Genomic DNA, 23,578 nt, shown 5'->3' with positions numbered 1-23,578 from the left:
CCTGATAGTACCACCATGTGGTGACCATATAGTGGTAGATACCAGACTTGAAGACCATACAAGTAATTACAGTACAGTTACTGTATATATAGTAACTTACAGCTGACTTTCTTTTTGGTGGAGTAATTCATTTTCCCGTCTTTTCCATCTGGCCCAGACCAACATGACAACTTCTTCCAGTCACGACTCGTCTGCAGAGATTACAACAAAAACACATTTGACTTCTCACATTTCCAGCCCCGTCCCCATCTATACCCAACCTGCACAAACTCCTCATCCTGCTGATACCCCAATATTGAGCCGCTGCTGTCTTATGTGTCCCTATTACTGCACCTGCTGCATGGTACTAAAACAGTGCTCCTCTTTACTGCCCCACATAATAATGCCCCCACTGTGGCCCTTACAAAGTAATAATTCCTCATTTGTGCCCTATAGACGGTAAAATTGCCCTCTTGAAAAGATTAATGCCCTGTACAAATGCCCTAGAAAAGTGTCCACATTTTGCCCCTTTGATGGTTACAATACTCTGAGTGCCCCTATAACAATAATGCTGCTTAAGTGCCCACTTAAAATTTAATAATGTCCACTGGGTCTCCCAATATACAGCTCCTCAATATACAGTATAGTGGACCCACAACTCCCTTATAAAGAGTATGATGTTCCCACAGCTCCCCTATATACAGAACCAGCATCAGTACTTGAATGCTGCACGAGAACCACAGTCAGTACATGAATGCAGTGCCAGAACCACCGTCAGTAGATGAATTCAGCACTAGAACCACTTTTCCTCCTCTACCAATTGCCCACATGAGACTGTACCTTCACATTAACATTCCTCATATACAATAAAAGTCCCTATAACCTTCAGATCTATGAGGCACTTACCTTTCCCACTCCGGCAGGAGGGTGACAGCCAAAGTAGGGAACCAGTGGCAGAAAGGTGACCACCTCAGCTGGATGACAACTGCTCATCAGTTATGGATTGGTACATTTGTACACAATCAGGACCACGGTCAGTATATGAATCCATTACCAGATCCACTTTCTGTATGTGAATCCAACTTCTCCATATTGTCCCCCACTCTCCCACTTCTCCATACTGTGCCCCCACTTATCCATACAATCCCCCCACACTCCCACTTCTCCATACTGTGCCCCCACTTATCCATACAATCCCCCCACACTCCCACTTCTCCATATGGTCCTCAGATGCTCCCAATTCTCCATCCTGTTCCCCCATATTGTCCCCTACGCTCCCACCTCTCCATACTGTCCCCCCACGTCTTCATATTGAATATCCACTTCTCCATATGGTCCCCCCCATTTCTCCATATGGCCCCCCACTTCTCCAAATGGACCCCTCACTCCTCCATATGGTCCCCCATGCTCCCTCCTCTCCATATTGTTCCACCACTTCTCTATATGATCCACCCTCCCCCACGCTACTCCCTCTCACAATTTTCCCCACTGCCCCATAATATGCAAGCACGACATGTCTTTGCCGCCTCTGTGGCTCAGTGATCACAGCAGCAGAGTGATGAGGTCAGCAGTGTGACACCTCATCACTCCACTGGACTGGAGTCACTGGAACTGAAGATGACGAACGTTCCCCTACCTCCCATCGCTGCAGTGCTGTTCAGGTGTATTCACTTCTAAGAGACATGAATACATCTGAGCAAAGCGAAAAGGGAGCCGGCCGCATGCTGTGCAGCCCTGGCTTAACCATATCGGCGCGCTGTGCACTCCAAATATAGTTAAGGGTAGCGTAGCTCTGGGTGGGCACCCCATGGTGGGCTTCACCCCCGGTAGCTATTCTACTAAGTGCAGCAGTTACCAGGTCTTTACTATAGAGCTTGTAAGGGCTGCTCTGACGCTTCAGTGCTCTTGTGCTCCACAAATGATACAGAGGCAAAGCTGCCTCTGCTAGCAGAAAGCGAGAGAGTGGTCAGTTCAGGTCAGAAGCAGCATGCTGCTGCTTCTCTGAATTGTCAGTCATTCAGGAGCACTCTGCTTCTTTTTTACACCTGTAAACCCACTTGAGACAACCCATTTAAGTATTTGTTCTCTATATTTTTTGGTCACTTTAGTCATAAATCTACTACATTGACACTAGTAGAGGTATCAAAGTTTGTAGATGGTTTGAAATTACTATTTGAGCAAAAAAAAATTATTGGGTGGAATGGGATTTTGAAGTCGTGTATTCACAAGATGTCTCTGATTCTGTAGCTTAAATAAATGCTCTCTTATTTTTATGCAGCTATAAGACATTTTTACCGAAGTGTATTCGTGCCAAAATCCAAGACTATCATATTCTGACCCGCAAGAGAATCAGATACAGATTCCGAAGTTTCATTCAACAATTCAGCCAATGCAAAGCTACTGCCAGGGACTTAAAACTGAAATATCTCATAAACCTGGAAAACTTGCAGTCAGCGTTTTACTCTGAACAATTTGAAGTTAAGGAAGCTTGCCGAGATCCTTCGGGAGGAGAGATTTTTGCAACTATTGTGGTCACTGCAAATGAAGGTATTCGCTTTTCAAGAGGCAGGTCTAAAGACAAAGATCCATTTGATGAGCAGGTAATGATAAATCTGATTTTGTGTCTAGAACCAAAGAACGGAGTTAAGTCCAGCTTAAAAAACTAAAAACCTAATCTTAAGGTGTGTTCACGCAATATAATCGCTCTGTGGTTTTGGTGCAATTTTCCAAAATGGAGGTAAAAACGTAATAGTTTCCCCCCCCCGATATTATCGGAATATTTTTGTATATCGCAGCATGAAAATGCAGTTCTGTAGTCTTGTCTGAATATAACCTTAAATGGAATCTAATAATCAATTGATAATCAACCCTCCCCAAACCGCTTATAATGTCGCGTAACTCTTTGAAAGATAAGCCAATCAGTATCTTTGAGGCTATGTGCCCACGATGCAGAAATGAAGCAGAAAATTTCTGCAGCATTTCTGCATCTCCCTGGCAGAAAAAACGCATGCAGATTGTGCATGCGTTTTTCCTGCAGAATACATGCGGATTCACATGCGTTTCCGCATGCAGATTGACAAGCGCTTTCCAGGCGATAGCATCACTTGGAAAGTGCTTGACAACTAGGTCACACTGTATAAATCCATGCAAACGACATGGATTTATACAGTGTGACCGTAAAAATTAAAACAAATAAAGCTATACTCACCCCCGAGGCCCCGGCGTGGCTGCAGCGCTGCTTCCAGGCTGGTTCCCGGCTGCCGGCATATCGCGAGACAGAGCGGTGAAGGGCCTGCGGTCACATGACTGTGACGTCACCGCAGGTCCTTCAGCGATGCCGGCATTCGGAGAGAAGCCTTCGGAAAGGTGAGTATAAACTTTGTTATTTTATTCTTTTTTTACAGGTACAATGGTACCCAGGTCTGGATGAGAGTCTCCTCTCCTCCAGAACTGGGTACCATCCGCACATAGAGACGCATAGAAGCCGCTTGTACAAATGTACAGTCGCGGTTTCTATGCGTCTCAATGCAAGTCAATGGCGGGAGTTCCGCTGCACTTCCGCAAAATTAAATGACATGCTGCGGATTTTTGTACGCAGCATAAACAGAAAAATCCTCAGCATGTGCATAGAACATGCGGATTCCCCTTGGGGACCATGGTTTGCGGATTACCTAGCGTTTCACAAGCGTTTCCGCTGCGGAAATTCCGCAGCATAAACGCTTGAAAAACGCTACGTGGGCACCCAGCCTTATTTATAAAAAATAAAGCAAAAACTCCAGTCCATAACTGAAAATAATCGAAGTTTTAATGAATATGCAAATGAGACTGAAATACTCTGAACTTGATTGGAAAAATTAATTAAAATTAATAATCTTGTACACAGCTGGCCTGCTCCCCCTCCCTTCACAATGAGCTTTGCACATTCTCATTAGATTCTTCAATACAAAAGATAGGGTCGAGGTCTGACCATTGTGGCTAATGTACATGTATTTTTTCCGGAAACAAATGGAAGCTAGAGTATAAACAAACCACCAAAAAAAGCCCCAGTAGTCTGTGTGAAAATTGCATGAATTTTGTTTTTTATTTTTAATACAGATTGTAATAATGAAAAAAAAATATTGTCAAAAATTAAAACAAATAAATAAAATTTAAGTGAACCTGACAGCTGCTACATGCTGCCAAATGCACCAGCAGTGTGTATCAGGCACTGGCTGTATGATTTCAGCCAGGTATGTTTGACTGTGAAAAGCTGTGGCGTTTCAGTAAAAAACCATACTTTAAAAACCACCGGGGACAAAGCAGCGATGTAGACGAATCAGGCAGGCAGGTCCCCGGCGGCTTCTCCCTGCCCGCTGCCCTGGATTGACATGTCTCTACTGACGTTCGCGTATAGGTTCACGTTCAGATAATGCTTTTGAACTTTAGATGTGGGGTTCATCTAGGTTAATATCTTTTTCAAGGTGCCCGGCCGCTATACTGACGGTGCGGCTACCAAGAGAAAATGAACTATTATTATAGAATTACTATTCTAGGGGGGATGCTGGCTTTCAGTCTTTCAGTCATACAAGCGTGTCGGTGCAGCTGTAGTCCCCGCTCACAGCACTGTGATTATTTAACCTTTAAATAATTATTTTTCTTTCTTAGTCCTTAAAGGGGTTTTCCCACGAGCAAAAGTTCATTTTAATCAATATATCTTGGAATAATAATAACTTCCACAATGTGGATGTTATTAAATATAGATGTGTTTAACCCCTTTATACACTAGGGCGTATTAGTATGCCCTAGGCCACCACCCCCGGTTCAGCATGGGCTTCGGCGCTGAGCCCGCACTGAACCGGGCACATGTCAGCTGATTCTTACAGCTGGCATGTGCCCGCAACAGCCGCGGGTGGAATCGCGATCCACCCGCAGCTGTTAACCAGTTAAACACCGCTGTCAATCTCTGACAGCGGCATTTAACAGCGCTGCATCGGAAGCGCGGCCTTAGCCCCGCCCATCAGTGACCCCCCCCCCCATCCCCCGTCACGTGATCGTGGGTTACTGATGGGTGGGCATGGCAACCCGGGGTCTGCAGCAGACCCCTGTCGTTGTCATGTCTCGCTAGCTATGAGCGCCACCTAGTGGTCGGCCCTTATGGCACATGAGCATTTCTCCTGCATACAGGCGATCTGGTCGTCGCCTGTATGCAGTAGAAACGATCAGGAAACTGCAGCTTCTAGTCTCCTATGGAGACTATTGAAGCATGCAGAAAGTGTAAAAAAAAAAGGTTTTAAAAATCTTAAAAAATATATAAAAGTTTAAATCACCCCCCTTTCGCCCCATTCAAAATAAAATAATAATAAAAAATTTCCCACATACACATGTTTGGTATCGCCACGTTCAGAATCGCCCGATCTATCAATATAAAAAAAGAATTAATCTGATCAGTAAACGGCGTAATGATAAAAAAAGTCGAAACACCAGAATTACGTTTTTTGGTCGTCGCAACATTGCAATAAAATGCAATAACGGGCGATCAAAACATCGAATCTACCCCAAAATAGTATCAATAAAAACGTCAGCTCGGTGTGCAAAAAATAAGCCCTCACCCAGCCCCAGATCACGAAAAGTGGAGACGCTACTGGTCTCGGAAAATGGCACCATTTTAGCAAATTTTTGATTTTTTTTTCACCACTTAAATAAAAAAGAACCTCTACATGTTTGGTATCTACGAACTCCTAATGACCTGGAGAATAATAATGGCAGGTAATTTTTAGCATTCAGTGAACGTGGTAAAAAAAACAACAACAAAAACACAGCATTTTTTTTGCAATTTCAAGCACTTGGAATTTTTTTCCAGTTTTCCCGTACACGATATGGTAAAACCAGTGATGGCGTTTAAAAGTACAACTCGTCCCACAAAAAATAAGCCCTCACACTGCCATATTGACCAAAAAATAAAAGGCTATGGCTCTGGGAAGAAGGGGAGCAAAAAACGAAAACGGAAAAACCCAAGGTCCTTAAGGGGTTAAATAAAATGTTCCTGTGCTGAGATAATCTTATAAATGTGCCCCTGCTGTGTACAGTGTAATGGCTGTGTCTGACCGTGCAGGAACATGGTCTGATCACACCACATCTCCTGGTCAGGGGAGGAAGCAAAAGAGTATACAGATATTACAGCACGGGATCACAAATTATTCTTTTTGTGAGATAAAACCTTTCCCTGCCTGTTTTTAAACAATGTTTTACTTCAAAGAAAGAATCAGCTGTGATTCCCTGCTGTAATGTCTGTATACTCTTTTTCTTCCTCCCCTGCCCAGGAGATGTGGTATGATCAGACCATGTTCCTGTACAGTCAGACACAGCCATTACACAGTACACAGCAGGGTCACATTTATAAGATTATCTCAGCACAGGAACATTATATATAAACGCATCCAATTGTGGAACTTATTATTATTCCAAGATCTATTGATTAAAATGTACTTTTGTTTGTGGGAAAACCCCTTTAATTCTTATTCGTTTCTTTTATTTATTTATTTTTACGTATTGTCCAATGTGTTCTATCATGACAGGACCTGCAGACCTACTGTGATTTTCCAGATATAATTGATGTAAGCATTAAACAAGCCAGCAAAGATGATTCCAGCGAAAACCGAATCGTGACTATCCACAAACAGGACAACAAGTCTCTGGTAAGATGCTCCTTTGCCTAAACATTTTAAATTAAAAAGATACTTTGATTTTTTTCTGTTTTGTTGAATTCAGATATTGTTAGAAAAAGGGCCATATGAACACTCACAGCCAGTAGTATGTGGAGTATATTGCTCCTTGTAGCAATGTGTCATTTAAATAAATTATGTATGCAATTCCTGCCCTGTATGAAGTGTGTGTGTGTGTGTGTGTGTGTGAGAAGATACGGGGGTCAGTGGGTGCTCTTGTCCGCTGGCCCGGTTATCTTTAGAAAGACCGAATGGACCAGGGCTCATACCACTGAACGCCTGCTCTTTTACCGTGGGCAGCACACTACTCAGACAACACAGTGTGGCAATAATTTATTGAATCACCAGCAATCAATGCAGAACAGTCCCAGCAAAACAAAGTATGGTGCAAATTAGAGAGTCTCACCCTTCCGCTGGGTTTAGGGCAGTGAGATATTTGACCAGGTGAGCTGATTGTCCCAACCTGGATTCTTCAAATTGTCTCTGAGAGTTCAGCAGTGGTCAATGGAGATGGATCAGTTCTGTTTTTTTTCCAGCCAGGGCTGTGGTCCCTTAGGCTGTCATCCTGTAGTGTCTGTCAGAACAGATGCAGAGACCCCCTTTTTATAGTTCACATCTGTCCTTTTAAGCCATCATTCACTGGTTAAAGAAGTTGTCCTGTACTTTTTTAAAATTGCCCAATGTATTCAGCATGTGGGCATAAGTATATTTGTAAATACCTTGTGTTGCTGATAGCGCCGCTCACAGGCATTATCGGTGGCCGCTCACAGGCATCACGTGACCCGGTGCTGACGTCACGACAAGTGAGGCGTGACTCAGCACTGGGGTCCCCGCGGTGGCTGCTGGGTTGTGGGCGGGGTTAATCCCTGCGTCACACCCAGCATCCACTGCGCGCTTTCCCAATGAATGGTGAGAGGGAGAGCGCACGATAGATGCTGGGTGTGACGCAGGGGAATAACCCCACCCACAACCCAGCAGCCCGCGGTGGAACGCGAAAGAGGGACCCTGGGCTGCAGCCTGGACTTGTCGTGACGTCAGCGGATGTCAGCGCCGGCTGCAGCCGGGGGTCACGTGATATCTGTGAGCGGCCAGTGATAGCGCCGCTCACAGGCATTATCTGCAACACAAGGTATTTATAAATATACTTATGCCCACATGCTGAATACATTGGGCAACTTAAAAAATAGTATCAGACAACCCCTTTAAGGGTCAGGGATCATAATATTCACAATGCTCGAGTAGCCACAGCTTATTCCCTAATGTTGACTGGCAACCAACCTACAATAGTATTTAACTTACCTAACAAACATCCATTGTTCAACGACCCTGTATTGCAAAACTGGCAGACAATAAGACAATACGTCGTAGATAACATCCATTCATCGATTACCAAATATCAAATCAAATGATCAACATTTAGGATTATTCAAACAATAGTCTGTGTTGACCAACCAAAGAAGAACACAAGTTCAAAAGTCAACATAAAAATATGGTATGTATGTCTGGCATAATTAAGAAGAAAAGCTGTGTCATCACTGTGTGTGTCCACTACATGGCTTTTTGCAAACTGCAAACAGGACTACTTATGGCTTGCCTTCAGAAATCACTTTCTTCTTGCCACTCTTCCATAAATGCCAGATTTGTGGAGTAGACGACTAATAGTTGTTCTGTGGACAGATTTTACTACCTGAGCTGTTGATTTCTGTAACTCCTCCAGAGTGACCATGGGCCTTTTGACTACTTCTCGAATTAGTGTTCTGCTTTCTTGGGATGTCATTTTAAGTGGACAGCCATGTCTTGGTAGGTTTGCAGTTGCGCCATACTCCTTCCATTTTTGGTTGATGGATGAAACAGTCCTCTGTGAGATGTTCAGAGCTTGGGCAATTTTTTTTTATAAACTAACCCTGCTTTACTCTTCTCCACAACTTTATCCCTGACCTGTCTGGTGTGTTCCTTGGTTTTCATGATGCTGTTTGATCCCTAATATTTTCAAACAAACCTCTGAGGCCATCACAGAACAACTGTAGTTAACTGAGAATAAATTACACAGAGGTGTAGTTAATTTACTAACTTTATGATTTCTGCAGGCAACTGATCAGGATTTTATTTAGGGGTATCAGACTACAGGGGTCTGAATACACATGCATGTCACAATTTTCAGATTTATATATTTTAAATAATTAGAAAACCATGTATCCTTTCCTTTATGCTTTCCAAATGCTTGCTTACTTTGTATTGATGTATCACAAAAAATCCTAATAAAATACATGTAAGTTTGTGGGAGTAACGTGAAAAAATGTTGAAAAGTTCACAGGGTATGAATACTTTTTCAAGGCACTGTATCTGCGGCTCATAAACACAGATTCGCTTCCTCATTAGACAATGAAATTGTTGCAATTGATACATTGTAAACAGCCTTAGAGAAGTGCACTGTGGGAAATCCACATTGTGTACTTGCTGGTGTAACTTCATGCCTGTGTTTTGCAACTGATTACCATGTGGTGTACTGGGTTACTGACTTTTCACAAATCTCACCGCTGTCAGGTTTCCTGTGTCAGCTACTGTTCTTAAGTGATCAGCGGGCTATCTTGCATTGTGAGACACACACAGATAAAACAAGACAAAACTTTTTTCCTTCCTGAAAAGGCTTGTGTTTTTGACACTTTTGATTTCCTTCCTCATAAAATGTGCATCATTTTTTTTTTTTTTTAAAGCTACAAACCGCACTTTTTTTTTCTTAGACGTGAAAGTGGAGACCATTGCTGCAGTATTAAAGGGAATCTATACTGCTTAGATATTGACGACTTCTCCTAAGGTTAGGTCATCAATATTAGATTGGTGTGGGTGGCAGGTATTAGGTCATCAATATGACATTGGTGGTCTATCATTAGACCTGTCGGATGTTTTTAGCTCACAGTGGCCAGATGTAAACCGGGTAAGGCTATGTTCACACATTGCGTTTTTTCAGCGTTTTTTTATGCAAATTTTCTGCTACTTTTTACAGTACCAGCAAAGTCTATGAGATTCCAGAAATCTCATGCACACACCTTGGTTTTTGTTTCATCAGTATTTTGTGCTTTGCATGTTTTTTTTTTGTTTTTTTTTGCAGAATAGAGCATGTCACTTCTTTCAGCGTTTTTTTCAGTGTTTTTTTTCAGCGTTTTTCACCCATTGGAAGTAATGGGTGGTGAAAAAATGCACCAAAAACTAAGGTGTCAGTTTTTTCAATGTTTTTTGTGCCAAAACCTGATGAAATAGAATGAGATTTTTTTTTCCACTGAACTTTATGTGCATGCATAAAGAGACAAAAGGACAGTGCAAAAAACCCACCAAAAACACAAGCAAAATCCTGAGCAAACCTTCCTGGCAAGAGATGAGGTTTTGCTGCAGAAAAAAAACGCTGAAAAAATACAATGTGTGAACATAGCCTAATAAGTCAGAACTGGACGTCTCTGCACACTGCATGCTAGCCGTTCTCAGGTACTGCAGCTCAGCAAATATTGAAGTGAATGGCCACTTTACAGACCTTTGCTCTTCCGGCTCCATACACTGTTTACATCCGTCTAGTTCTGAAAAGAACTGATCTGTGGGGGTTTCTAGTGCCAGATCCCCATTCGATCTGATGTTTATAAGTCATCAATATTTAAGTAGTGGATAACTGCTTTAAAGTGTCGTTTGTAATGGGGGCAATGAAGATGTACGCAGCAGAATGGTTTAGAAGCATTTATCATATTGCATGCACCACTGTGATGTATTTGTTATATATACTTTTATCTCCCAAGACTAGTGGTGTAATTACCGTACTGCAATTGAGATATTCGGATTATAATTTGCAATTTATGTGAAACTTAGAACATGTTTTGTTTTTTTTTTGTTGTTTTTTTAGGAGGTTGAATTTACATCACTGAAGGAAGCGCTTTCCTTTGTATCTCTTATTGATGGATATTACAGGTTGACGGCAGACGCACACCATTATCTTTGCAAAGAAGTAGTGCCTCCCCGAGTACTGGAAAGCATTCAGAGTTATTGCCATGGGCCTGTTTCGTAAGTACAATGTCATAATACATACAGCTACACATGCAAGCTATGTATACCTTTGATACCATATTTATTTCTCAAATGCATTTCAAATGAAAAATAATGCAATTTTACAAATACCTTTTATTACACATTTCACATGAAAATATTTGTCCCAATAGTAAGAACCTGTAAAAAAGCAATGTGTAGTGTGATCCTGCTCTTTTATTCTCCTTCATCTTTTTCCTTTTGACTCTCTAACCTACCAAATGTATGGTAGCAGAAAGTAAGGGGTAGGTGGCAAAAAGAGTATAATTGCAGAATCAAATCCACACAGTCTGCTTTGATGGAAACACATACAGTGGGGAAAATAAGTATTTGATACACTGCCAATTTTGCAAGTTATCCTCCTACAAACAATGGAGAGGTCTGTAATTTTTATTGTAGGTACACTTCAACTGTGAGAGACAGAATCATACAATGTGATTTTCTGGATGTTTTATTTTTACATAATTTGCATTTTATTGCATGAAATAAGTATTTGATTCAATAGAAAAACAGAACTTAACATTTTGTACAAAAACCTTTGTTTGCAATTACAGAGATCAGACGTTTCCTGTAGTTCTTGACCAAGTTTGCACACACTGCAGCAGAGATTTTGGCCCACTTCTCCATACAGAACTTCTCCAGATCTTTCAGGTTTCGGGGCGGTCACTGGGCAACATTGAGTTTCAGCTCAATCCAAAGAATTTCTATTGGGTTCGGGTCTGGAGACTTGCCAGGTCACTGCAGGACCTTGAAATGCTTCTTACGGAGCCATTCTTTAGTTGCCCTGGCTGTATGTTTTTGGTCATTGTTCAGGGCTTTGGAGTCGGAGTCATGGAGTCGGCATAAAATGGACCAACTCCTAAAATATATAATAAATTGGGTTCATTAGTACAATGTAGTATGTGCTGTAAATGTTTTCATAAGAACTTGGGAAAGTTATGAAATGTTCTATAAATGTCTGTTCTTTTCCTGATCTAAGGATTTAGACTTTTTAGTTGAGATAAATCTGTGCTGCACTTTATGTACATGCTCAATAGTGAGGCAGTGCTGTGGAGTTGGAAGTCAGGGAAATTGAAGAGTCGGAGTCGGTAGTTTGGCTTACCGACACCACAGTCCCGATTATCATGCTGGAAGACCCAGCCATGACCCATGTTCAGTGCTCTTACTGAGGGAAGGAGGTTGCTGGCCATCCATCCATCCCCCCTTCAATACAGTGCAGTCATCCTGTCCCCTTTGCAGAAAAGCAACACCAAAGTATGATATTTCCCCCACCATGCTTCACAGTTGGGACAGTGTTCTTGGGGTTGTACTCATCCTCCTTCTTCCTTCAAACATGGTGAGTGGTGTTGACACCAAAAAGTTCTATTTTGGTCTCATCTGACCACATGACCTTCTCTCGTGCCTCCTCTGGATCATCCAGATGGTCATTAGCAAACTTCAAGTGGGCCTGGACATGTGCTGGCATGAGCAGGGGGACCTTGCATGCCCTGCAGGATTTTAATCCATCACGGCGTAGTTTTTTTTTTTTACTAACGACCGTGTTTGAGGTTGTGTTCCCAGCTCTTTTCAGATCATTGACCAGGTCCTCCCGTGTAGTTCTGGGCTGATTCCTGACCTTTCTCAGAATCATCCTTACCACATGAGGCGAGATCTTGCGGGGAGCCCCAGACAGAGGAAGATGGACAGTCCTCTCTTTGTTTCTTCCGCTTTCAAATAATTGCGCCAACAGTTGTCTTCTCAACAAGCTGCTTGCCTATTGTCCTGTAGCCCATCCCAGCATTGTGCAGGTCTACAATTTTGTCCCTGGTGTCCTTAGACAGTTCTTTGCCATAGTGGAGAGGTTGAAGTGTGATTGATTGAGTGTGTGGACAGGTGTCTTTTATACAGGTAACGAGTTCAAACAGGTGCATTTAATACAGGTAATGAGTGCAGAGAAGGAGGGCTTCTTAAAGAAAAACTAACAGGTCTGTGAGAGCAATCATTCTTGCAATAAAATGCAATTTAATTATTTAAAAATCATACAATGTGATTTTCTGGTTTTTATTTTTAGATTCTGTCTCCCACAGTTGTAGTGTACCTACAATAAAGATTACAGACCTCTCCATTCTTTGTAGGTGGGAAAACTTGCAAAATCAGCAGTGTATCAAAAGCTTATTTTCCCCACTTTAGTTATGCCAAGTTGGTGTACACATACAATTTTCAAACAAGACACATCGCAAGTTTGTTTAGGTGCATTGGAAAAAAATATTATAAAAGTGAACATAGCCATTAATCTTTAGCATTCAATGTAGAAATGTTATTAAGTGGTATTTTTAAGATGAATTCAACTGAAATAATGATTCTATGAAAGGCATTTGATTTGTCATATTTCTCCTTAAAAGGGAATCTGTCAGCAGGTTTTTACTATGACAGGATGAGGTAGGGGTTAAAACACTGAACTCAATGATGCGTTACATGTCTGGCTGTGTGGTGTTCTTTAGACTGTGATTATCATTGCTGTGACTATCTGGCTGCGTGCTTGTAAGTCCGACTCCGCCACCTTCTATGATGAACACCTCCCTGTTAGTGGACTTTGTACACGGAGAGTTGATGTGAGTGGGGGCAGCTTTCTCAGCTCTGCTGCATTGCTAAATCTAAAAACTCTGATTGTGTCAGAACACCCAGAAAACGAACTGATACATCGTTGAATACATGGTCTGTTTGCTTACATCAGGCTGCTCTCAGATGAGATGGCAAAAAAATGCTGACAGATTCCCTTTAAATGGATTGATTCTCTAAGATAAATCCTTTTTAAAGGCAATCTGTCACCAGGTATTTGACAGGCTGTGTGCCCACGATGCGTTTTTTAAGCGTTTCCGCAGCGGCAGAAACGCTGAAAAAACGCATGGTAGAAGGTCTGCCATGTTCCCCAATGATAATCCGCATGTGCTGTGCACATGCTGCGGAAATTTCCGCTGCGGATTATCATTGCGGAAAAAAACGCAGCACTACCAATTATTTTGCGGAAGCGCTGCTTTTTCGCCGCCATTGACTTGCATTGGAACGCATGGATTCCGCTTCACTGTATATGTAGATGCGCATTCCATGCGTTCTAATGTGCGGATGGTACCCAGGTCTGGAGGAGAGGAGACTCTCCTCCGGTCCCGGGTACCATAGAACCTGTAAAAAAAAAAAAAAGAATAAAATAAAAAATAAATGTTATATTTACCTTCTGATGGCCCCCGCTGCGCTCGTCCTCCCTTGCTGGCAGATCGCGGTGGACTGAAGGACATGCGCTGACGTCAGTCATTTGATGGGTCACGCGATGCTGACGTCGGCAGGTCCTTCAGTGTACCGCGATCTGCCGACAGCCAGGACGTAGCGAAGCAAGACTGCGGGGGCCATCAGGAGGAAAGTATAGATTTATTTTTTTATTTTTAAACATTCTTTTGGTCACACTAAATAAATCCATGCCGGTTGCATGGATTTATATAGTGTGACCAAGTTGTCAAGCACTTTCCATGTGATGCTAAAATCGCTTGGAAAAGCACTTGTCAACCCGCATGCGGAAATGCATGTGAAGAACGCTTCACATCCGCTTGTCCCTGGCAGGAATCCGCATGTACAATCCGCATGCGTTTTTTTCTGCCAGGGAGATGCAGAAACGCTCAGGAAAAATCCGGAGCATTTCTGCATCGTGGGCACATAGCCTTAGGGTGCAGTCAGATGGCCTTATAACACGGACGACGATTGCAATCACAATGCTCGGACTGGCCATCAGCTCTCCTGGCCCGAGTGTGAGTTCATGTATTTTTGTGCAGCTGTCATGCTCAGCCAGTCCGTGCACTGCGATGCAATTGTCGTCCGTGTTATAAGGCCATCTGACTGTGCCCTTAATCTGAGAGCAACATGATGTAGAGGCAGAGATTCCAGTTATGTGTCACTTACTGGGCAGCTTGCTGTAGTTCTGATAAAATCACTGTTTTATTGCATTCAGAGAAATGGTGGATTTGCAGAAGATAAAACAGTAGTTTTATGAAAACTACAGCTAGCAGGCCAGTAAGTGACGCATCATTGGAATCAGGGTCTCTGTCTCTACATCATGCTGCAACCAGGTTGCTTATAGGTACAGCCGGCTATGTCTAACTATACAATATAATTAGAGAAAATCCTATGGGCATAATTGATTAGTCTAAATAAGATCCTTGTAGATCATTAGTGCATATAATATATAACTATGTACTCCAACAAAGAATTATGTATCAAACAGGAGAAATAAAGGAGTATCTCTCTTTTTTTTAAAAAGTATACACGTTTTTATTGAAAAAATTGATTAAAAATCACAAAGAAATAAACATGATGGACAAAAGTGGTAATGAAATGAACATTCCGGGTACAGATCCAAATGACCAAAAGTTTGGTCATCACATTGTCAGCGAATATAGGATATGGGGCAAATATGAATAGAGATTTATATAATAAATTTTTGTAGTATATCTTTTGTCTGGTTTATAATAATTGTGCCCCAAATAATCCTAAGGAATTAATGAGTGAGTGACCTTACCCATTAGTCAGGGGAAGTCTGGCCCGCCCAACTATACAATGTAGCATAACCAGCTGGGTATTTAAATGAATGACTTTTAGGACTTGTCAGAGCACGAGTCACTCTGAGAGGCAGTCCGTTTTGGTTCATAGAAAACTCCCCCAGGCATCCCAACCTAATATTCCAGAATTGCTGTGAATCCTGTGTTTTAAAAATCACCTGCCAAACACAGGAAAGGGGTAATTTTTCCCCCATTGAGCACTGCCAACAGGATTACATACCCAGTTTGTCTCTTATGGAAGGCCAAGAACCCCCAAACGCACCCCCTCAAAAGCAACACCAGCCACATTACAGTTGTTTTCTCAACATAAAATCATTGGCAGTGTGCATGGTGCCAATACTCATGGTCCGTGTAAACTGCTCAGTCTGTAATTCATTATACTTTCATTACGATGTTCTCTTACTAATTAGGACATGGCTGTTGCTATTCTCATTATTGTCTCATGGCTGTAATACTATGGTCTGAACAGGAGGCACATGTTTTTTTGGTGGCTTTTTGTTACCAAAGAAGAGTTTATATTTCAACAGTTTCTCATACAAATAATTCAAGTAGATTAAATCATTTACTTGGGTGCGGTTTGTTTCCTTCCAACCTTGTAGAACATTTTTGCTACAGAACCTAAAAGTGTCTTCTAATCAACCTGGTAAAACTATGTTCCTGTGTAACTGTAGGTTACCATGGTAAAGCAATGGATGCACAAAGTGTTCTCGCTGCAAAGCGATCAGTTGTTATGTTGTAGCCAAAATGTTAAGCCGCTGCTAAAAACCCTGACAAGAGAAGTCTGTAATTGTTTCAATTAAGCTATATGTATTCTGCTGCAGTGTCCTCACAAAATCTGCAATCTCTTGCCATCACAGAGAGCTGTTCCGGGAAATGGTCGTATGATTCTGTGATGAACATGCTGAATTATATATTTTAGGTTGCAAAATAGTTTCTACCATTTATTGCAATACCAGTCTATGAGACTAAATATGAATTTTATTATCCATTTATTGCAGCATGTCCATACATAAAACAACCTGTTTAATACAAAATTTGGATTACTTTGGTCCCTACCACACAAACCTCAGTACTACTTTTCTTAGTGTTAGTAGTATGCTGCTCAGCCCAGTGATTGCTCTCTGCAGTCAAGGAAACTTATGCATGCCCCCTGGTTAAGTCAGGCTTTACCACCCCCATTGTCTTCTCTTTAAGGCCTACTGATGTGCCAATAAGACCACACTGCTCCTTCAACTGGCATCCCTAACTGTCACGTTACGGTTCACCCTTGGTGTGGACAAACAGTTTAGTGCAAGAGATTGAACTGGCACCATGTATAAATCGTAAGATGTTGTGCCAAAGTACCCATAAAGCGGAGAGCAAAAAGAGGACAAGGGGTACAAGAAAGGCACCAAGCATCTTAAATGTGGAAAATAGATATCAAATACCAATATACGAGAAAAAGGTATACATTTTATTAGATTCACCAAACAGACACCATAGGTAAAAACATGATTAAAAAAGACAAAAATACCCTAGAAAAAACACATATCATAATAGATATAATGTATATAACATCATAAATATGGGTGGACACATACAAATAGACCCAGTAGGTCTGAATTATCATAAAGTGATCTGAACAGAATAATGAATAGATATTAAATATAACCAAATGAATACATATAATAGTAATTTCCAAGGGAAGTCCCTTAGCCCTATTCACAACATAACCTAAAATGCAAAGTAGTTTCAAGCCGGACAATCCCTAAAGAGAATAAAGGGAAACATACTGTATTATACAGACCACTGGTGTCCACATGGAGGGAAGAGACTAAAAAGATTTAACCCTACGCATTACGCCATCCAACCATGGCTTCCTCAGGGTTACAGTTTAGTGCACCTTCCCAATATCTTGTTTTCCATCTCTGTTTTTCTATGACTCCTATAAAGCTTGACCCGTCAATCGAGGAAGAGGGGATCAGTGATAGATGCAGAATAAGTAGAACCTCTTTTAATACTAACTGCCCTTTAACCCCTTCCCAACAGTTGAAGTATATATACGTCATGGAAGGGAAGGACTTCCCGACCAATAAAGTATATATATATGTCATGTCATTCATGCGACCACCGTGATTAAATGCACGCTGATCGCACGAATGTGCCTTCTGTTTCTGATAGCAGGGCATCAGGACTCGTAACCACGGTGGGGTGGGAGGGGGTGCCGCCCATTTTGACCAGCCAATCACAGCGATTTTAGAGTTTGTCAATGAAATTGCCTGAAACACTGATGTCTAGTCTATGTTCGGTGCTGTAACATTACCAATCATAGGCTGGAGACTAGCAACGAAAGCGTCGCCAGGCCCAGCTCTGATGGTGCGATCGGACAATGTTCTATCACAAAGTGCAGGCCAGACCGGGACCTTCTTCAGTACCAGGTGTGGGCCCCAGTACTTTTGGAACTGAAGGTTCCCATGTTTTACCATTTCCTCTGTGAGGTCCATCAAACTGCAAAGAAAGGAAGGTCTCAAAAAAGGTGCAAAGTGTGTTAAGAAGGGGATACAAAAGGACACCATTTATCAGTGTGACATCTGCCCTGACAAATCTGGTCTGTATTTGAAAGACTGTTTCAGAGTCTACCACTCATCCATGGACTGATAAATTCATATGCCATCCTGATGCACTCTACACAACTCTCGTAAGTCAACCTGATGCACTCTACACTACTCACATATGCCAACCTGATGCACACTACACTACTCACGTAAGCCAACCTGATGCACTCTACACAACTCGCGTATGCCACTACATTAAAAAATTCACATACCAGGAAAACACTAAATCATTTTCAATATATGGTCACTTGTGGGGGGTTTCCCCTGTTTAGGCACATCAGGGGCTCTCCAAACGTGACATGGCGTCCGCTATCTATTGCAGCCAATTTTGCGTTCAAAAAGTCAAACAGTGCTCCTTCCCTTCCGAGCCCTGCCATGCACTCAAACACTAGTTTTCCCTCACATATGGGGTACCGGCGTACTCCGGAGAAATTGCACAACAAATTTGGGATCCATTTTCTCCTGTTACCTTTGTGAAAATAAAAAATTTGAGGCTGAAAGAAAAAATTTTGTGGAAAAAAAATATTTTTTTTTTATTCACAGCTTAATGTTTTAAACTTCTGTGAAGAACGTGGGGTTCAAGATGCTCACCACATATCTAGATAAATTCCTTGAGTGGGTCTAGTTTCCAAAATAGGGTCACTTGTGGGGGGTTTCCACTGTTTAGGCACATCAGGGACTCTACAAATGCAACATCACGTCTGCTCTCGATTTCAGACAATTTTGCATTCAAAAAGTCGAATTGCTCCTTCACTTCGGAGCCTTGCTGTGCACCAAAACAGTATTTTTTTCGTACTCCGGAGACCTTGCACAACATTTTCTCCTGTTACCCTTCTGAAAATAAAAAAAATTTGGTCTAAAGTGAAATTTTTGTGAAAAAAATGTAAATGTTAAGTTTTTCCTTCCACATTGCTTCAGTTCCTGTGAAGCACCTGAAGGGTTGATAAACTTCTTGAATGTGGTTTTGAGGACTTTGAGGGGTTCAGTTTTTAGAATGGTGTCACTTTTGGGTATTTTCTGTCATATAGTCACTTCAAATGTGATGTGGTCCGTAAAAGAAAATCGTTTTGTAAATTTTGTTGGAAAAATGAGAAATTGCTGATCAACTTTTAACACCTCCTAACTTTCTAACAAAAAAATTATGTTTCGATGAGTCTGCTGAAACTATTTTGAAACTATTTTGTGTGACATAACTATGGCTTAAAGGCATAAAAATGAAACGTTTGAAAAGTTTCTGTTACTTTCACAAATAAACGCAAGTCATATTGAGCAAATGTTACCACTATCATGAAGTACAATATGTAATGAGAAAACATTTTCAGAATCAGTGGGATCCGTTGAAGCGTTCCAGAGTAATTACCTCATAAAGTGACAGTGGTTAGAATTGTAAAATTTGGACTGGTCATGAAGGTGAAAACGGGCTCGAGGGTGAAGGGGTTAAAGGCAGAGTCCTCAGCATTTATGATATAAAGGCTCCCACCACCACCCTGCAGCTGAATGACAGATTTCTTCTTGTTACTGTGCATAAGAGGAAGGGTGCCTGCATATAATAAATATGATAGCAGAAAAGAATAAGGGGTTACGCCCAACATAGTGCTTCACGAGTGCACTGCTCCTTGGCCTCCCAGCTTATTGCTAACACGGGGTGGTGTGCTCCTGATTATTTAATAGGTTTTGGATCACCAGCATGCTTGAGCCACTGTCCCAAACTGCATTCTCTGATGTTGCAAGCAGTGACCGTTGTGCCTCTACAGCATCGGAAGAGCATAGGGACAAAGAAGCTAGCCGAAGAAATTTGTCCACCTTCAGAGCATTGCTGACATGCTCTATAGCAAAGAGCTTGCAAGCGCTGCATTCCTTGCTTAACAAATTGGCCTCCTTAGACCACAGAGGTGACTAGTAACCCTGGAAATGAGCTCTACACAATGGAACTAACCCCCCCCCCATCCCTGTTCTTGAGAACTGAGTTGATTTTTAATAAAAAGAAGGTTGCTTGTGTTTAGAAGCACTTTGAAATTTTGACCATTTATGATGTTGAGAAAACCCCTTTAACCTGTTATTTTGCCACTCAACGCCATAATGATGCATAGGAATCACGCTCTTCACATCGCTGCTTTTGTCACTATTGTACGCTCTTGTCACAAAGGGCAGCAACATGAAGTGGCGGAAAATCTGGGATCCTGACATTGTACAGCTGTCTACGTACAGAACTGCCCTCTCCCTGCTGTGGCACATTGGCAGAGGCTGTTTCTTCAGCTCACCTGCACCTTTAGCTTCGGAGCCTTCAGTAAGTCAGCAGCGGGGGAGCTGTAAGGCTTCTAATGTTTGCTACTTTACTTCAAAGTTACTGATTTGACCGAATTGTTTGAATTCTCTAATAAGATATGGGAGACCCTTAAAAGAACATTATTTCTAGCCTGGAAAATATTTGCTATCAACTGGATTGCCAAATGGACCCCCTGATAGTAAATGGAAAGCACTGGTCAATACTGTTATAGAAGAAAGGCATATTCCGGCCCGTGGTATACATATGTGTAACACAGGCGATCGGATGATCTGAGCTTCAAGTCTCGTAAAGAGACTATTGACGCAAGTAAAATAAAAAGTTTTAAGAGATATAAAAAAACACAAGTTCAAATCACCCCCCTTTTACCCCATTGAAAATTAAAACAATTAGAAAAAAATACACATATTTGGTATGGCTGCATTCAGAAAAGTCTGATCTATCAAAATATAAAGTAAATTAATCAGATTGTAAACAGGGGAAAAAAATCGAAACACCAGAATTACGTTTTTTTAGCTGCTGCAACATTACAATAAAATGCAATAATGGGTGACTAAAACATTTCATCTACCCTAAAATGGTATCAATAAAAATGTCAGCTTGGGGCGCAAAAAATAAGCCATCACCCAGCCTCAGATCACGAAAAATGGAGACGCTACAGGCCTTGGAAAATGGTGACATAAGCAAATTTTTTTTTTTTTTTTTTTTTTTACAAATTTCAAGTTTTTTTCACCACTTCACTAAAAAAGAACCTATACATGTTTGGTATCTGCAAACTCGTACTGAACTGGAGAATCATATTGGTAGGTCAGTTTTAGCATTTAGTGAACATGGTAAATAGAAAACCCAAAAAACAATTGGGAAATTGCACTTTTTTTGCAATTTCACCGCACTTTTTTTCCCCGTTTTCCAGTATGCTATATGGTAAAGTCAATGGTGTCATTCAAAAGTACAACTTGTCCCGCAAAAAACAAGCCCTCACATTGACGGACATATCTACGGAAAAATAAAAAAAAGTTATGGATCTGTGAAGAAGGGGAGCAAAAAAAAGCGCAAAAAATGGAAAATCGCAAGGTCGTGAAGGGGTTAAACTGACCTTTTATCATCAATTTGTCCCTTCTACTGGGGGAAATGTAATCTTCTCCACAATTTCTTACTAACAATGGCCGTTTCCTTTTGTGTCAGAGTATGTATGGCTGTTTGGGTCCACCTGAGTTAATATCTGATTTTTGGTTAGTTTTATAATGTCTGGTTTTCTTGGATACACAAAGGACGGTGATGGACCAGAAGGTGCAGAAAAGTGACTTCTACTTCTTCATTAGCATAATCCTTGGAGAGTACATTAGTCACCAGTGCCGATCAATCTTGTGCCACCTCCAATCACTTCATGGACTTCACTGTCCTTGCTGAATGGAAAAATCTTTGTTTTTATTTCTGTTTCACTACATGGAATGAAAGTGTGGTATTCCCGATTCCCTTTAATGGTTTCTGCTTCCTATAACTGATGTGTTACCAAACTCTCCTCCTCTTCATAGTCCTGGTACATGAGCTGGATGTTAAGAATATTTTTCTCACTCCACTTGAAAGTTGCATGGCTATTAAGATTTGGTCTGAATACGGCCTCTGGAGGCTAGCCCTAGCTGCGAGACGTTTTACGGTGCCTCCTAAACCATCACTTACACCTTTGCCATGAGCTGTGGCAAAAAGTGCCATTCAGCTTCTGCTCCAAAATCTTTCTTGTGATGGCACACATTTATAAAGTTTCTCCTGTTTTTATACTGTGCGGAAGAGCCATCCAAGAAGTAGTAGATCTTGCTCAAACTTGGTAGGATGTCTGTTTTATCACTGAAATCTATTTTTTGGAACAAATGAGCAGCTATTGAATCATGAAGTAAGCACTCAGAGATCAGAACTACACTTTTGTTTTTTATTTCTCCATTCTCGTTGTAATAGACCGCTAAAGGGTGGACAGTCGCTTGTTCACTTTTCGAATGAAATGACTGTGCTTCCTCCTGAATAACAAAGGAATAGTTCTCTGAAAAGTCTAAGCTTATTACTGCCTCACTTGGTTTGAGGTGATTGTAGTAGTCTGACTTTTGACGAGCTATAAATTAATGTTTAAGAACTATCAGCTGCTCACAAAAACGTTCTGCAAAGTCTTCTGCACTTTTAGAAACAGTGTCATAAGTCCATCTGCCACCAGATATCCACTGTTTATAAGTTATACGATCTACCATAGCCTCTGCGAGATGATTTAGTATTTTTTCTGGGACAGCCATTATTGGGGGACATTTTTGCAGACATTTAGGTAAGGCTGTGTGCCCACGATGCGTTTTTTAAGCGTTTCTGCAGCGGCGGTCGCGTGACTTGTCACATGACTTAATGACGTCGTGGCAGGTCCTTTCACACCACCGCGACCCATACAACAGACCGGACGCATCGCTGAGGAGACCGGGGGCCATCAGAAGGTAAATATAATCTTTATTTTTTATTTTAAATTATTTTTTTAACAGGTTCTATGGTACCGGTACCCGAGTCTGGATGAGAGTCTCCTCTTCTCCAGACCCAGGTACCATCTGCACATTGAACCTTATGATATCCGCATGTGCAGATGCAGTGATGCGGATGTCACGCGGTCCAATGCAAGTCAATGGCGGCGATTACGCTGTGTGTCCGCAAAATTAATGGACATGCTGCGTATTTTTCCACAATGATAATCCGCATCGGAAATTTCCGCAGCATGTGCACAGCATGCGGATTATCATTGGGGACCATGGGGCACGTATTACCAAGCATTTTTTAAGCATTTTCGCTGCCGAAATTCCGCAGCAAAAACGCTTGAAAAACGCATAGCGGGCACGCAGCCTTAGGTCGCAGGTCAGTAAATTTTGAAAATCCTATTTTGGCATGAGTTAATTTTTTTTTTTTTTTTTTAATTTATAGGTCTCTTTCAAATTGGCAAGAAGCAGCCTCTTTTGGATATGAATTTTCTTACCATTCACTTTCATAGTCACACAATCTTTCTTGACAGACATAATTCGGCTCACTTCACTTTATCCACTATAGATGTATCTAATAATTTGCCTGGTTTAAGATCAGGACAAGTCATGAAACATTTTTATTCTATTTGGAAAACGTAGAGCTTTAATTTTTAGACCACAGACTGAACAGATCTGAATTCAAGATTTTCAAATTGACACTGCTTATATAGTTATTTTTTGAAGTATGATCCCTTTGAGATCCCAACTTGACTTTTGGTACAGCTGTGGCTAGGAGCATAGGAGGCACATGTGAATTATTTATATCATATTGATTTTTTGGAAATGCTACTCAAAATTTTGCGCTTGAGTCCACGTGGGTAAAATATTAACA

At 41.4% G+C, this 23,578-nt stretch overlaps 1 protein-coding gene across 1 annotated transcript in view; it reads left to right on the top strand.

Annotated features, from left to right (window-relative positions):
• JAK2 (Janus kinase 2) overlaps positions 1 to 23,578 on the top strand; it is a 286,716-nt gene that overhangs the window by 213,539 nt on the left and 49,599 nt on the right. Inside the window, exons 6-8 of the mRNA XM_073669078.1 lie at positions 2,258 to 2,579; positions 6,534 to 6,653; positions 10,567 to 10,724. Of these exons, the coding sequence (XP_073525179.1) occupies positions 2,258 to 2,579; positions 6,534 to 6,653; positions 10,567 to 10,724 (600 nt within the window). The remainder of the gene's footprint in view (positions 1 to 2,257; positions 2,580 to 6,533; positions 6,654 to 10,566; positions 10,725 to 23,578) is intronic.

Source organism: Phyllobates terribilis, unplaced genomic scaffold, assembly GCF_046119375.1.
Source record: "Phyllobates terribilis strain yellow unplaced genomic scaffold, ASM4611937v1 Scaffold_1__5_contigs__length_1240528914, whole genome shotgun sequence".
In the NCBI taxonomy this organism is placed as follows: domain Eukaryota; kingdom Metazoa; phylum Chordata; class Amphibia; order Anura; family Dendrobatidae; genus Phyllobates; species Phyllobates terribilis.
The sequence above is the reverse complement of the archived record's forward strand: the minus strand, read 5'-3'. Positions and strand labels throughout refer to the sequence as shown.